This window comes from Sinocyclocheilus rhinocerous, unplaced genomic scaffold (genome assembly GCF_001515625.1).
Source record: "Sinocyclocheilus rhinocerous isolate Xijiao unplaced genomic scaffold, SAMN03320098_v1.1 scaffold1294, whole genome shotgun sequence".
Classification (NCBI taxonomy): Eukaryota; Metazoa; Chordata; class Actinopteri; order Cypriniformes; family Cyprinidae; genus Sinocyclocheilus; species Sinocyclocheilus rhinocerous.
The window spans coordinates 1,012,738-1,029,708 of record NW_015656157.1 but is presented as its reverse complement, the minus strand read 5'-3'; the positions used below and the strand labels follow the sequence as shown (position 1 = coordinate 1,029,708).

Below are 16,971 nucleotides of genomic sequence, written 5' to 3'. Positions count from 1 at the left end.
AACAGACGTGCTCAGCTGTTTGTGGTGAGAACATGTGTAGGCGCGAGTCCTGTATACCAGCCGAGTTTGAAATAGACAGATTACCTGTGGTGTGCTACACATCTTTTTAGCACCACGGAAATTCATCATAACGTTCTTTTTTACCACAAAGTAAATTTTGACATACAGTACTGTGAGAGGCCTAACTGCAGAGTTGCAAAGAAAGGCACGTCAGCAGCATTTCTTAGTGTTTATTGAAATGTGGTACAAAAGTATCTGTGTTGTCCCTCATAAATGGTCACATACAGGAAATATAATCATCTCTGTCATGTTCCAAAACTATATCTTCTCCTTCACAGTTTCAATGCCTCTCATTGGCGGTACACAGTGGTGATATGCTTCGGTTCAAGGGTACGTTTAGCAGTCACTTGAACTCTTTGTATTACTGTCAGTTACAAAGCACTAATTTTGACCTTTCTGTGATATACAGAGGATTTGAAGCAAAAGCGCCTGAACTTCTTCATCCATCCGGCCCTGTTGAGTCAAAAACAGTCACATAGATAAGTGTAATATAAGATGTTCCTGTAGATGTACGGTTGGGTTTACGGTTCTCACCTGTACAGCAGCTAATAGATGAGAACGATATATTGAAACAACAGCCTTGTGTTTGCGCTCCCAGTCCTAAGAACAAGATTAAAGGAAAGACTTTAGATGTGTGTTATTCATTTAAATGTATACACTTAAAAAAAAAGGTTCTTTATTGGCGTTGGTGGTTCCCTGAAGAACCTTCATCCATGGAATCTTTCCATTCCACAAAAGGTTATCTACAGTGGAAAAAGGTTGTTGAGATTATTAAAATGTTCTTGGTTCTTTTCACTGAAAGATTCTTTAGGGAATCAAAAATGGTTCTTCTACACTCTTAAAAATGTAGGTTCCAAAAGGTGGTCTTCACAGCAATGCCACAGAATAACTTTTTTTGGTTCCCCAAAGAACCTTACCTTGAATAGCTCTTACAAGAAATGTTAGTTTCTTCATGTGAAGAACATTCTAAAAATCTGAAGAATCTTTTTCCACTATAAAGAACCTTTTGTGCAAGGTTCCATGGATCTTAAAGCTTCCGCATGGAACCATCAATGCCCATAAAGAACCTTTATTTTTAAGCGTGTATTTATCAATAAGGCTGATAAAGCGAGGAGGAATATGTTCACCTGGAGTTGCTGTGTTAATGCGGTCACACGGTTCTGCAGTGCCAGCTGTTGTCCAGGTATCCCTGAGGACGGTGGCGAAGGGGAACGTCCCTGCGGAGGTGTCAAAGCCCCCAGAGCCTCCTTCAGACGAAAAACCTCCTTAGACAACTCTGTGATCTGCAGGGAGACGGTAAGAAAGCTGAAAAAGAATCACATCTCCATATAATGGATTTTTGCATCATTCATGGTGATCCATGGGAATGGAGAGGCGCTAAAGTGTTATTTTGATGCAATTTACTTGATGTGATTCTCTGATTGGTGGAGTTTTTTCCAGAATTATGGGTAATGTAGTTTTTCACCACTAATTCCAATATTGAACATTTTGCATATTTTGAAATAATGTGAAATGATGACTTCAACAAATGCATATAATGCATTGATTAACAATGGATTTACTTTCAGAACCCGACTGCTGCATTCTATTCACAACTCCTCTCCTGTGGCTTGATGGGATAGTCAAGTGTCCATTAGATATGCACTTCAGAGTCCCACTGGAAAACATCCAGGTACTTATTGCCTACTGTTTTATGAATATTGTGAATTTGGACATACTACAGTTTGTATAGTATGGAAGTAGGAATATTCGGATGCAGCCCAACTTTTTTTCCCTCACACCTTGCGGTCTTTCTCCTTGATGAGCCCCTGTGAGTCCTGGATGTCCTGGTGCAGCTGGTGGATGTGGGTGGACTCGGCCTGAAGATCCGCCAGCTGCTTTTTAACGGTCTCCAGCTGGGATTCAGCCACCTGACGCTCGCTCTTATTAAATAAAGCCTCCCGCTGCACCTGGAACACCTGCGGAAGGAGACTTTTTAAAAATAAAACTTGGCTCGTTTTTAACATGTCCCCTGGAACCCCTGCAGAGGGGGACTTTTAAAAAAAAAAAAAAAACTTGGCTTGTTTTTAAGATATGTGCAAATAGGTGGAGTGGAAACGGTCATTAACAACATCAAGGACAACACACACCTCAGTGCAGGTCTTCTCGTGCTTGCGTGCTAGATCGGCTAACTGGGCCATCAGGGTGTTAATCTCAGCCTGTAGGGAGAGTCTCTGGGCCTCATGGTCTTCTTTGGACACCAGTCCCAGTTCTAAAGCTTTCTGAGATCGCAGCTCTTTCAGTTCCGTCTCTTTTTCACTCAGAGACTCCTGCGCTGCTCTTGCACTCTGCCGACTCTCCTCTAGAGAGCGCTCTAGCTCTTCCTGCAGTGAGGAAGAATCAAGCTCAGAAACCACAGTCCAGAGGTGTCCAAACCTATTCCTGGAGGGCCAACGTCCTGCAGAGTTTAACTCCAACTTGCCACAACTCACTGTTCAGGTGTGTAGGGGACAGCTGTGGCCTAATGGTTAGAGAGTTGGACTTGTAACCCAAAGGTTGCAGGTTCGAGTCTCAGGTCCGGCAGGAATTGTCGGTGGGTATTGAATAACCAGCGCCCTTTTCCACCCTAAATACCACGACTGAGGTAAGACCCTTGAGCAAGGCACTGAACCCCCAACTGCTCCCCGGGCGCCACAGCAATATGGCTGCCCACTGCTCCGTGTGTGTTCACTGCTGTGTGTGTGCACTTGGATGGGTTAAATGCAGAGCACAAATTCCAAGTATGGGTCGCCACACTTCACTTTCACTTTTAATTATGGTTGGAGCTAAACTCTGCAGGACAGTCCAGGAAAAGGCTTGGATACCCCTGTTTTATGCATAGAGGGGAAAAAAAGCATTTCTGCAGTGTTAACATGTATTACATGGGCGAAATTCCCACCCCACAGCTGATTTTATTGGTCAACTTCACGGATTCACAAATATCCCAAAGAACAATTAATTCGCAAATTGGACAGTGCTACATTTTAGCATCTTATGTAACTTACCTTGACTTTATCATGGTCTTCCTTGCTAACTGAGTCTTTTTGTACAGCCTGCAGCTCGGATTCCAGTCTGGCGAGCTCGGTTTGGGCTTTCTCACGCAGTGTCCTCTCTGCTTGCAGCTCTTTCTCTGTTTGCGCCAGCTGCTGGGCTACTGCAGACAGCACCTCCTGGTGTTTTACAAGTGGTACTGCATCTCTCAGCTGTAGTGCATCCTGAGCCCGACTTTCTCTCTCAGCACACAGGCTGTCCAGAGCTTGTGCTGCCTCTTGCCTTGCAACTTCCAGCTCCTCCTGTATCGCCTCCAAGGTCCGTCCGCCTGGTGACAGGTGCAGGGAGTGCTCTGATTGGTTTAAAATTGAAGTTATATTTAAAGGCAGGAATCAAATGGTTATTTCGGAGAGTCTCAGAGGGACAACAGGTGCACTCACCAGATGCAATAGAAACCTCTGAGCTCTCGGACGGATCCTCGTCGTCCTCATCTTTGCCAGTGTGGGATGAAGGGCGGAGCCTTTCCAGCTCCAGCAAGGCCTGGTTGAGTCGAGTAGCCACTTCAGCTCGTTCTCGATCTAGCTGGTTAAGCTGAAGACCCAAAGTGACTTGAACCTCCTCAAACTGACCTCGAGGGATGCTCTCCTTCAACGCCCGCTCAAGTTCTTCCACCCGTGCCTGCAACCCGTTCACCGGCGTTCCCTCGCCCTCCTCGTGCCCTGACATCTTGCTTTGCTCCAGGGCTTTTTCCAGCTCTTCCACCCGCTTTTTAAGGCTCACAACTGTCTCGTTCTCCTCCTCTCCCTCTTTCCCTTTCTCTCTATCCTGCAGAGCTGCTTCAAGTTCCGTCACCGTCTGTTTCAGCTGTTGGATGGTGTCGTTGTCACCTTCACTAAGCCCCTCCCCATCTGTCTTTTTGCTAGCTAGCTCCACTTCCAGCTCCTGCACCCTTGCTCTCAGCTGCTGGTTTTCCAGATTTGCCCCTTCCTCAGGGGACTCGGAGCCCCCTTCTGGCTTCGCTCCTGCTTCCTCCACCGAATAGACCCCCAGACGCATCTGTTCTTTGAGTTCCTCTAACTCGGCCTGGGCTTGGGCCAGCTGTTCCTCTAGAGCTTTTTGATCTTTTTCCTCTGATCTAAGAAGGAAAGCAAACATTTAAATTACTTGACAGGATTCGTAATTGCATGAGGGATTGATACTAGTTTGGGTTAGGTAAGTTCCAGTTCCAGCTCCAATAACTTCCTTGTCAATAGGGGTGAGAATTAAGCCATGATACGATATTATTGCAATTTTATTGTGATTTTCTTACATTTTATTTCAAAGGCAGAATATCAAGCAGACAGACTGACCAACACTGTCATAAAAACTGTATTGATATAAAAAAGCAATTGATTTTATTATTCAGAACCAAAAGGTTAATCAGGTTTTCATATTTGCAATTTTTATAATAAAATATTGATCTTTGGCGTTCATGTATTGATACATTGTCACAAAGCCAAATATACAATATCTACCAACAACATTCTCTATCAATGGTTAAATATTTTTCAAATATTTTTTGTTAATTTTGAGTAAATATTTTGTAAAATTAGCATTTAAATTCAGCAATTTCCCAATATATCATAAGTTTGAAATATTAAGCAGCATAACAAACTGTTTTTGGAAATGTAAAATATGCCCGTGCTCACTTTTAAATATAAAATAAGGTCGATAACAACCAATAAAGAAAGAAGGAGCATATTAATGACATTGACAATATGCAAAAACCTAAAATAAAAAATAAAAAAATTGTTTTCTGGACGAAAATACACCAAATGTATAGATACAGGAGACATATACAGTATGTGCTATTACCGTATTGGCCCGAATATAAGACGACCGCGTTTTTTCAGATGTATTTCCAAGAAAAAAACATCGTCTTATATTCGGGACAATACGGTAGTTAATGACCTGAATCTGAAACATTCTGAATCATATCAAGGAAAATATTGACAAAATATCAGTCTGATCTCATTTTAACCACATTACCCAGGATCCTCTGCGATGCTTGAGGCTTCAGTTGAAGCCTGGGCTCTGGAGTATTTCTCCTGTAGTTCCTCAAACTCTCTCCTCAGAGATTCATACTGAGCTGTGGGAACAAAATCTGGGCCCGAGCTCTGCATATCCGTGTCATCCTTCTCAAACATCTCCAGCATCTGCAGACCATAACACAATGGATATTTTTTTTCAAATATTGCAATAACAAAGGTATTTATTGGTTTTCTCTTTTACAGACAGCACATGAGTTGCCATATGTTGCCTCAGCCATTATCCTCATAGCGTTCTTTGATCTGTTTGTTTAACCCTGGACTTCAATGAAATAGAACCCAGTTTCGGAGGACCTTCCCAAAACATTGCTGATTTATGTCAAATGTGTGTAAGTGGTAAATTTGCTACAAACACTTTCTACTAAGCTCATTAGCACAAGTTTGCCGCACATGTTCCCCAAACATTTTCCACCAGGGCTTTGTAAGTGGAATGCCATATTAGTGCTTTGCATACATGCCATGCTATTTTTACGAGAATACAGCACCACACTGATCTGATTAGTGCTATTATAATGTCAGCTGTGCTTTAGATATATAAATAAGCACTCTGCATATTTAGACCATGAAACATTTGATTATAATTGGGTTTGATTTGAATAACAAGAAATCAGTCGAAAGAACATGTTGAGGTCACATTTCACCCCAAAACCAAAACAAATGAATATGTATTTTCTTAAGTTTATTTTTTAAATTTTGTTCTCATGAAAATAAAGCCATTTTACATTATTTTTGTTACAATTAAGCACATTTTTATCTCAATTCTCATTACTGTAATGCAAAAAATCTAATTCTTCTAATTAAGTAATTATATTTTTTCGATGTAAAAATTGCAGTGAGAATACAAAAAAATACAAGTTAAGGATTTATTTTCAATGTAAAAATTACACTGATGAGAATGACCACTGAGAATGCAAAAAATACTAAATAAAAAACGTCCAGTGTAATTCAACATATTATATGTTAATGTAAAATATGCAACAACAAAAAAAATATCTGAGCTTTCAGCATCAAGTAGAACTAGTGCATGTGTTGTGTGTTCCCATCTTTAAATCTCTAAAGCAGATGCGAGGCTTTAAGAAGCAGGTCAGGTGCAGTATGTGGTTAGTGCATATTTATCTTGCCCATCTGAACAACCTTTAAGAAGCTGCTGAAAACACATCTAAACACAGACAATGAGGTCTGCGATCTGTATGTGTGTGTGAATGCCTGTGATTTAGTGCTTTGTTGGCGTTCTGCATGTGTGTGATTAAAGGAGAGAAACTCCACCTGCACTTTGAGAACCAGGTCTGCATTCTGGGAGGTCAGTTCCTCCACTTTTCTGCGAAGCTGCTCCACCATGGCAGGATTCTCTTGAGAGGCGCCCTCAGCATCCAGACCTCGTGATTGCTTAGATAGTAACTTCTCTGCTCCTGACATGACATAAACAGAAAATGTCCATTAATGTCCACTTAATTTGCTCCGGGGCTTTTTCCAGCTCTTCCACTTACTTTTGTGACAGGAAGTGTTCTCGGCTCACCTGGGAAGTCCAACATGTCATCGGAGTCCTCCGCGTCTTCAGAGTCACAGGTCACACCGCTCACCTGAGCCGCTCTCAATTCCTCCAGCTCGGCCAGCAGTCTGTCACGCTCTGCCTCAACCTCGCTCAGACGCTCTCTCAGACTGTTTAGCTGCAGAACATTCTGATATTTAGTGATAACTGCTATATTATGACAAAACCACATACATTTAAAGGGACAGATCCCTTCAAAATGAAAATTCTGTCATAATTTACTCACACACAAGTTGTCCTAAACTTGTATTAGTTTCTTTCTTTTGTTGAACACAAAAGAAGATATTTTGAATAATGTTGGTAACCAACAGTTGCTGGTAGCCACTGACTTCCATAATATGAAAAAAAAAATTGTATGGATATCAATGTCTACCATAAAATATTTTGGTTACCAACATTCTTTAAAATACTGTCTACAGAAGAAGAAATAATTTTGAGAAATAAGAATATTGTCTACAGCAGAAGAAAAAATGTTGTCTACAGCAGAAGAAATAAACTTATATAGGTTTGGAACAACATGAGGGTGAGTAAATGATGACACATTTTTCTTTTTGGGTGAGCTGTATCTTTAAGGCCCTGATATACTTTAAACGAAAATGAAGAACAAACTGGTGACATAATTTCAAAAGAAAATGCTCGTTGTTGTGTGGTTTTTCTGTTATTGAGAGGAAAGAGTGCAGCACATATTTACATATTCATCTAAACGCCACTCAGAACTTTGTTTGGACTCCTAAATTTGGCACAATCAGAAGTACTACTTTCACTGAAATTTGACTTTTAAACCCCATTTTCTTCCTTTTCAGTGGAAATTGCCATTAAGTTGATTATTTATAGTTAAATAAGTGCAGTACCTCCTCCAGGGCAGTGGAGGCGCTGCTCTGCTGCTGCTCCAAAACCTTGATTTTCTGCAGCAGGCGACCTCTCTCCAGCCTGAGCTTACGGATCTCTTCAAAGACCTCCTCATCCTCCACCTGACACAAACACACATTGCAACGTAGAAATAGTGTATGTGATTATTTCAAATTACTAAATGTTTACATTATTATAATGTACTGTCACTGCTGACTATGGGTTATGTTGGGCATATTGCGGTTACAATTCGTTAAAAGCAAAAAGTTTGTTGTCACTCACAAGGTTCTCAGATGGGAGAAGTTGGGTCCTGGGAGCGGGAGAAGGCGGGGCGGGGCTCTGTGAGTCAGGTGATTGGGTGGGGACAGGGGGAGGTGGTGTGCTTGAGGCATCTGAGGAAGGAGGCGGGCCCTGCAGAATTACCAAGCATAAGCCATGCATATTTAACTGTAACAATGGGTGTCATTCAGTAACCATGTGTATGATACTAGGGCCCTATGATTTCCGTGATGTGGAAAACACGGAGAGAATCCAGTCATAAAAATGGAATGTACAGTATAACACAGAATTTTGCTAATTTCGGATGAATAAATGAAAAAGGGCTATACACTTGATCAAATCTCGATGTGGACTGATGTCTGTGAATAAAAAGGGAAAAATTCTGCTATTTAAATATGAAGTTGAATTAAAAAGAAAAACTCTGAATTTGGGGTAAAATAAAACTGATTTCATAGGGGCCTGAAAATGAAATTTTTGTTAAACTTAATAAATTGTTGTTACATTCAAGTTTCATGATTTCAATTAATTAGACATGTTTTTTAAAAACTAAAATTTAATCATTAACGCGGAATACAGAACAATTAAAAATAGAAAAATAGAATTTAGGAAAAAATGAAAACAGAATTTGGTAAAAAATAAAACAGATTTCATAGGGCCCTACGTATGCATTAATTTGTGTGTGAAATCTGCATACAAACATTTTCAAAAACAAATCATGATTCATCAATAGCTTTCAAATTTTCACGAAAGCCCTTATATGGAGATGGTTTTGGTGTGTTTTATTTAGAATATTCATTTAGAATATTCCAAATTCATTAACATTAGAACAAGGTAAAGAACAAATTCATCTGCATTGCGAATGTGTTGAGAATTAACCAAACATTTTTTAAGACATTCTCAAGTGTGCATAAATATGAATGATACATACAATTATTAGTGAATAAGACCCAGTGCCATACATTTCAAGGAATACTTTGTGCAAAATGGAAACTCTGTCATACTTTTATGCTATTTATTTGTCCTTTTTCAATAGACTAGCGTGATCATTTATTAAAATATCTAATTTTGTGTTCCATGGAAAAAAAGACCGTTTTGGAACGATATGAAGGTGAGTAAATGATGACAGAATTTAAATTTTTGGTTGGACTGTCTCTTTAAGACAATTAATTTTTTTAAATGCTTTTCTTTTTATAATGTTTCATGGGATTCATGAATCCCATTGTACCTGAGCAGGAGATTTAGGAGGAGGAGGGGCTTTCCTTTTGCGGGGTGTGGTTCCACTAGATGGGGGATTGGGAGGAGGAGCCTGCTGGTGTGGGCGGAGTTTCAGGATGGACAGGTTAGAAAGCAAAGCAAAGCAAAGCAGCAGCAGCAGTGTTAGATTTGTAACATACGCTTCTGTCCTCGAACTACTAATATGACTTCTTAAAGGTGAAGTGCATACTTTTGTGATGTTAAAGAGGAAGTGCGCCATCTTTTTCATGTTTAAATACTTTTTCCTTTCCCAACATGCAGAGACAACTATATGTAAAGATGTGGTCACATTGGCGGAATTCAGGCAAAATTTTGAAATCTGTGTGGAAAAATTGTTTGCTCTTATGCAGAATTCACAGTTGCAATGGAATTCCTAATAAAATTACTATTTTGCCTATGAAAATTAGCTGAAGAACAGTAAATGTGACCGCAACTTGTAACTTTGTAATTCCAACTTCGCAACTTTGTAATTCCACATGTTTCCACTAGGGGTGCAAAAATGGCACACTTCACCTTTAAATCAAGCTGTCTGGATGATGCAGTTACCCTACTTAGCTGAGGAACAAAATTGACTATATTTGTGAAACATTTGTATTATAGAGTATCATAATGCATCCCTGAACGTCCTTGAGGATTTTCTGTGGTTTAGTTATTTGTATGCATGTGATAAAGTGTTGGGAGAGGCCGTTTCTTTTGACAATTACCTCCTCACTCGAACCCTCAGCAGCTGGGAATGCATGGGACAGAAATAAGAAACAGACAGCAGTGCGGTGAGACTCACACACACACTATCACTCTAAAAACACTCTGCAAGCCACGTTCAAACACATAACTATACATAATCTTCCCGTTCCACCACAAGCTCACTGTTGCATTAAAAAAGTCATATATTCATATAAGTCATATATATAAAAAGGTCATATATTCTCTATATAACCATGTATGTGACAAATAAAAAATCTTGAATCTTGAAAAAAGAGGCAACATGAAAGCAGGCAGGCAGCACATTTATCACTCTGTCAGGTTGAACGACCACGGGGGCCTTTATTAACACTGGGATCCATTTCCAAGTCAGTGCGACATATGTTTCCAATCGTCCTTTGTAACTTGAGTTAGCAAACTTCTCTGTTTTCATCTCCTGACCCAACGTAACATCTGCTTTTTAGTCTCTCCTCTCAGATTACGAGTGTATCCAAATGAAAATGGGGGCCAAACATCAGAGAACCACTAGGCACCAGATGGTCCCTCTCTCTCGAAGGATTTAAAGGTGAGGGCTAGATGTGTGTGTGGTTACCTGTGGAAACGCCTATGTTCTGCAGAAACTGGGTGATGTTGTGGTTGCCGGCGGTGATGCTGTAGTGGGCGGAGTTGTGCCCCAGGGCATCAGTTAGGTGTGGGTTAGCTCCACCCTTCAGTAACACCTCTACAGTCTCCATACTGTCACTCTCACAGGCCAACATCAATGCTGATCTGCCTCGAAACACATGAGTTTGAACTCAAATGTCCAATACATGAAATCGAAGTATATATATATTTATTTTCTGTATAAAATAACATGATCATTTCCAAATTTCAACTGTAGGACCAGAAAAGAAAGAAAAAAAAAGATAATTTCCAAATTTCAATTTGTAGGACTAGAAACAAATAAAAAAAATATATATATTTTTTTTTAATTTACTTTTGTAATTTTTATAGGTTTTGTTTTTCTCCCCTAAATATTTCTATAGCTTTAATAGATTTTTTTTAGTTTTAGTCATTTTCAACTTCAGATTATTTTATTTCAGTTAGCTGCCAACGCAACATTTCTAAGTTTTTTTTAAGTTATTTTTTTCATTATGAATATCTTATTGCAGCTTTATTTCAATTAATGAAAATGATTTTTAATAGTTTTAGTTCACAATAACAACAATGATTTAAACCATCCAGTTTTTTCCAATTTGTAATATAATAATAATAATAATAATAATAATAATAAAATAAAGCTCTTATTTTGTACACAAGCTGTTTAAAGCATATCTAACCTGCCCTGGCTGTCCTGTATATTAGGATTGGCTCCTCGTTCCAAAACGAAGGCACAAAGTTCGACTCTGCTCATCTGGGCGCCCAGGATCAATGGAGTTAACCCATCCTAAGAGAAAACAGTAAGTTAAACCTTTTAAAACTAAATTTTCAACTTGCTGTGCACAATATTGGGAGGATACTTCTTAGTGTCCCAATGGATACTTGCTTACTAATAAAAAGTGTATCCTGATTGTCACTCCAGATAAAATCTTCTGCCAAATGTACAAATATAAATCATCTTTTTACTTTGTGTTTTGTTCAAATGAACTTACTCCATCTTGAACATCAAGGTTGGCTTTAAAATCCCATAGAATCTCAGTGCAGGACAAGCAGCCACTTACAGCTGCACAAAGACAAAGGCAGAATAACATGCAAAAACCAACAACAGCGTACAAATGCAATGTTCAAATATTTGAATATTGGAAGAGTTTTTATTACCAGCATGGTGTAAGGACGTCCTCCCAAAACTGTCTGTGGCATCGACAGGCATCCTCTCCTACAGAATGAACATTTGAACTATACCTCAACATCAACATCAAATCAGCATCGGCTCTTTCTAGGACAATAATTCATGACTCCTACCTGAAGAAGCCTCTTTAGACAATCTGACTGTCCATTCTTAGCAGCAAGATGGAGAGCATTAAACCCTACAGAGAGAAATTAATGAATCTCTTTGAGACCTTTAAGAACATCCATTACTAGTACACTAAATCTTACCAGTGCCGTCTGTTACATTGATGTCCACCCCATGAGAGAGGATGACCTCCAGACAGTCCAACCGACCTCGAGACGCACAAAGGTGGAACCTGTGAGTTCAGCAATTTCTTGCATTGTTCATGTGTTGTTGTTTTTTTTTTTTATAAAGTAATTACATAAATGTACGATATTTTTGACAAGACTACATCATAAGTTGAAATCAAAGGTCCACTAACGCTGATTTGCCCTCCGCGTCCAATTTGGACGGGCAGAGACCTTTCTTCACCAGCAGCGTGGCTACTTTTTCTGGATCATTCTGTTCCACAGCCTGCAACAATCTGTCATCTGTCTTACTCCAGTCCTGACTCTAAAAACACAGAGAAACAAACACACAAAGCACATTATGACACGCATAACTTATTTGAACACAAACACATATTATTTTAATATTAGGCCTTTAATATTTGACAAAAATCTACTGCATAGCTCTTTTTAAGTTTAAATCGTGAAACTCTTCAAATAGTGGTTCAACGGATCACAAAACTCACGGTTCGGATCATATTACCGTTTTTCATGGATCAGCAAGAAAAAAAAATATTTCAATGTAACTTTGCTTTCCATTTATTACTTAAAGCTAAGTACTTCTTTGGGGTAAATCGCAACCACGTTTTATAATTCGTTCCCTCCTTTTAGTAAAATCGTGAACATGTAGGCGACTAACGTGTACTTCGTTTAAGTTAAATCGCGACCACATTGTACAAGTTCGTTCCGTTGTTTTAGTTAAATCGCGACCGTGTTTGACTAATTCGTTCATTCGTTTAAGTTAAATTGTGACCACATTTTACAAATTCATTCCCTCGTTTTAGTTAAATTGCGACCACATTAAATCGCGACCATGTTGTAACTTGTTCCTTTGTTTTAGTTTCATCTCAACCACACGTACAAATTAGAATTTTTTTTAAATTACAGTGGGTACGGAAAGTATTCAGACCCCCTTAAATTTTTATTTATTACTTAAAGCTAAGTACTTCTTTGGGGTAAATCGCAACCACGTTTTATAATTCGTTCCCTCCTTTTAGTAAAATCGTGAACATGTAGGCGACTAACGTGTACTTCGTTTAAGTTAAATCGCGACCACATTGTACAAGTTCGTTCCGTTGTTTTAGTTAAATCGCGACCGTGTTTGACTAATTCGTTCATTCGTTTAAGATAAATTGTGACCACATTTTACAAATTCATTCCCTCGTTTTAGTTAAATTGCGACCACATTAAATCGCGACCATGTTGTAACTTGTTCCTTTGTTTTAGTTTCATCTCAACCACACGTACAAATTAGATTTTTTTTTTTATTAAATCGCAACCACATTGTACTAATTTGTTTCCTCATTTTAGTTAAATGACGACCATGTTGTACTAGTTTGTTCCCTCGATTTAATTAAATCGCGTCCACATTGAACAAATACGTTCTCGTTTTAGTTAAATCATGACCATGTTGTACTTATTCTTTCCCTTGTTCTAATCTGATAGACTAAAATTATGGAACATCTTATAATAACATGGCAACCATTTACCTAAAACAAACAATTTAATATATTGTAGGAATTAATTCTTAATTCGTGGCCACAATATCTTTTTTTTTTTTTTTGCGAAATTTCTTGCTACATTTTTATTGTTTTAAGGTTTTTATTGATATATTAGCTAAAAAATGTCAAATAATAACGTTTCTTGTATACTCTCACAAGGAGGGGCTGTACGTACCGTAATCACGCCGTAACACATGCAGAAGCTTTTCATTGGGTTAAAGATGGCATTAGGATCCATAGAGCTCAGAGGACGTCTGAAACCTCTGCTTCTTTCCACGACCCATCCACACTATGTGCTCTCAACAAGGACAATAAATACTGTGGCAAAAAAGTTCAACTGAACTGAACCTGAACACGACCACTCCTCATTGTGCCAAAGCCATCATAAAACAGCCAAGGTTATGACTTAGTATCTAATCTCTCTGTAACACGAAGGCCTAAACGCTACTAAATACCTAACTCTGATTATATATCTGATTGCTGAAATCTGTCCTGCAAATGCAGCTTTGTCATGTGCAACTCTAGCTATGCCGTCCTGCTCTGCTGTCTGCAGAGATATATGACACACACTGCAGTCACTGCCTGGCACACACACACACACACACACACACCTCCCTGTCCCGTTTCCCTTCTTTTTTACTCTCCATCCCAATTCTGTCTCACTTCTCTCCAACCACCATTTACCGTCCACGCCGTTCCCTATACGTCTCACGTCTCGCCTAATCGTTCTCTGATCCCAAAGCTACTGTATTAGCATCAGGGGGTGAGAACTCAGCAAACACAACGGGGAAATCAGACTATCAGCAATCAGACTAAATGGAAGTATAAAAATACACACAGTTTGGGTTCTGCAACCCCTCCCAGTGTCTAGTGCACACTACTGTATCACTTTTATGCCAAGTCAGTCTGATTGAATCACTTCCTGTGATGCCATACAGATGCATGTATATAATAATAATATAATAATATAATAGTATTGTGGTTTTAAGTCATTTGAGGTCATTTATATGCTAACGCACTCCTAAAGTTGACAAAACTAGCTTTTAGCAAATATAGGCATGCTGATGCATTTTTCATGTTGTAAATATTGATGACTCATCTTTTTCACACAAAGGCATAGCAATATTTTTGTCTGATGAAAAGCTCTTTTGAACTTCTTTTAGAGGAGAACTGGGCTGGTTGGTTAAAACATGTTACTTCTGTAATGTGACATGTTTCGAGTTAAACATTCAACAATAAACAAATGTAGGCCAGGACTTGATTTTAACCATCATGCAGGATTTGATTAGACGATGATAACTTGTCTCCAATTTTTGCAAAAAAAAAAAAATCATTCAGTGTTGTTATTGCTTATTAACTCTAATCTATAACACTAAATCTATTTTAAAAAATTGTCAATTAAAAAATGCTGAAATAAAATAAAATATAAATATTAGATGGAAAACTTTAACTTAAAAAACTTAAATGAAAATTTTAAGTTGAAGTTCTAAAATTACTAAAACTGAAATAAAAATAAGTGAAAAAAAACTTTTTAAAAATTAAAAAAGACAAATGCATATATAAATATAATATTTGTATATTATAATTTCATTTATAATTTATATATTATAATATAATATTTAATATTTATAAAAAATAAAGTAATTTAAAAATATTAATAAATACTGTAATAGTACATAACATAACACTGCTGTAAAGTTTTCTTTTTAAACTGAGGTATGAGTCAAATTGTTTTCTGTGGTAAATATTTAAGTTACTCATTTAAGGTAGTTTTCATACTGTGTCATACTGTGAAGTGTATTTCATACTGTGTCATACTGTGTATGCTTGGATGTATGTGGGCCGACATGCTCAGATATGATTGGTGTTCAGTAGACAAAAGTCATTTGGGCTTTCGGTTTTGATGTGGTTGGCCTGAACTGGAGACATAAAGTCAGACATAGTAGACATGGAGGATTGAGCGGCCCCTCAAACCCATGGAGTCATGTTCACACAGAGATGACAACTGTGTGTGGGCGGCTGGAGGGATTATGGTTGCATGTTCATTTTTTTCTACTGTAATACATTATAAATACTGCATTATATTGTATATTGAGAATCGCCACTGAGAATAACAGAAATTACGGAAAAAATTGTTTAATTTCCTTCATGCAAAATATATTTTTATTAGATTTTTTTTTCTCTGAATTAGTAATATCCACCCATTTAGACAAATGCAACTTTTCTAACACACTCACATATATCTATGTTGACTTTATGACCCCACCAAAAGCAGACAGTATGTGGACATCTAACCCAGACATGAATTTTGGATGAAAGATAGGATAAAAACAAAGAGAAAACATCCAGCTCACTTTCTCTCCCCCACAGTGGCTCATCTATCTGTTCATCCCAACACAACCTCAGTCGGGGAAAAACACACACTCTTCATTCAGAACACTAGGATGGTGTATTTCGCCTTCACACATGGGCTCAGATCCAATAACATAATGTTTTAATAATATTAGTGAAGATGAAGGTCCATAAAAGCTTCTAATGCTAAATTAAACAATGAAAAGCGCAGAATACATCATATACTGAGTATGTGAGTGTGAGTGAATGAATGTGTTTCAATAATTGAACACTAGTAGAGGTCTCTGGTTTCAGGTGCCGTCTGCAGGCTGGCCTGCTCTTCTACTGCTAAAACACATTTGCACATACAAAGCAACAAGTCACCAAAATACTCAACAACTTAGGTACTATATAAAACAGTTTTGGAAACATAATGGCTCATATTAATAGGCAAACATACTGAAGTAGGAAGACTAGCATACTTAGCACGGGACGGGTTCTTACCTCTGACTTCTTGAACTTTGCTTTTAATGTTTTCATCTTGTTTTAAAGTATGTTCATGAGCTGTAATGAATAAAACGCATTTTATGTATATTAGGAAATTCAAATATACTATTTCACACACAGACACACACACACACACACATGCCTCCTGAAAGTCTTATAAAATTTGAATAAATACAGAAGTTTCTATGATTAATGCGTTCAATATATCTGGCATTAAATCAATAGCAACTTAGTTTATTTTGTATAATTATTTATTTTGAATAATCATTCTTGCTCTAAGCACATGCTTGTTGAAGACTCAACACTAGAAGTCATAGAAATACGGAAGCTTTATACAGAAGACATTAAATAAATCAAGATCAATGCAAAATGACTTACATTCAGTGTTTGATGTTTGGTGGTGTTCTTCTGCTTTCCTCAGGTCTGCTGTATGGATGTCCTGTGGTGGGATGCCCTGACGTCATGTGCAGAACACACGCCTGTTGGACTTGGCTGACTGGGCACGAAATCCGACCAATCAGCGGCGAGGGGCGGGCAGTAGAGTCTTGATTGACAGGTTCGCGCACCACACGTTTCAAACTTCAGGTGTCATGCGCGCTTCACCAAACGCGCCTCTTTTTATATATATATATATAAAACAGTGTTAAATAATAAAATAAGAGGCTGACTTTAATATGAATTATGTAAGATATATATATAAAATAAT

At 38.2% G+C, this 16,971-nt stretch overlaps 1 protein-coding gene across 1 annotated transcript; it reads right to left on the bottom strand.

Moving 5' to 3' along the window:
• Window positions 1–90: 90 nt before the first annotated feature.
• Window positions 91–16,719, bottom strand: LOC107719567 (ankyrin repeat domain-containing protein 24-like). The gene is made up of 23 exons (XM_016527015.1): window positions 16,644–16,719; window positions 16,263–16,322; window positions 12,081–12,211; window positions 11,866–11,954; window positions 11,731–11,795; window positions 11,587–11,644; window positions 11,421–11,491; window positions 11,109–11,215; window positions 10,382–10,557; window positions 9,792–9,814; window positions 9,059–9,142; window positions 7,837–7,965; window positions 7,557–7,676; window positions 6,673–6,823; window positions 6,423–6,565; window positions 5,098–5,264; window positions 3,510–4,204; window positions 3,084–3,421; window positions 2,190–2,423; window positions 1,842–2,018; window positions 1,188–1,343; window positions 595–660; window positions 91–513 (listed from the first exon to the last, which is right to left on the bottom strand). Exons 2-23 carry the CDS (start codon window positions 16,296–16,298, stop codon window positions 442–444), a joined length of 3,288 nt encoding a protein of 1,095 aa, XP_016382501.1. The 5' UTR covers window positions 16,299–16,322; window positions 16,644–16,719; the 3' UTR covers window positions 91–441.
• Window positions 16,720–16,971: the final 252 nt, after the last annotated feature.

Coding starts and splice junctions, on each gene's coding strand:
- LOC107719567 (XM_016527015.1), bottom strand. CDS start 16,298: ATGAAAACATTAAAAGCAAAGTTCAAGAAGTCAGAG. Junction 10,558..11,108: donor ATACAGGACAGCCAGGGCAG/GTTAGATATGCT, acceptor GTTTCGAGGCAG/ATCAGCATTGATGTTGGCCT. Junction 1,344..1,841: donor TCAAGGAGAAAGACCGCAAG/GTGTGAGGGAAA, acceptor GTCTCCCTGCAG/ATCACAGAGTTGTCTAAGGA.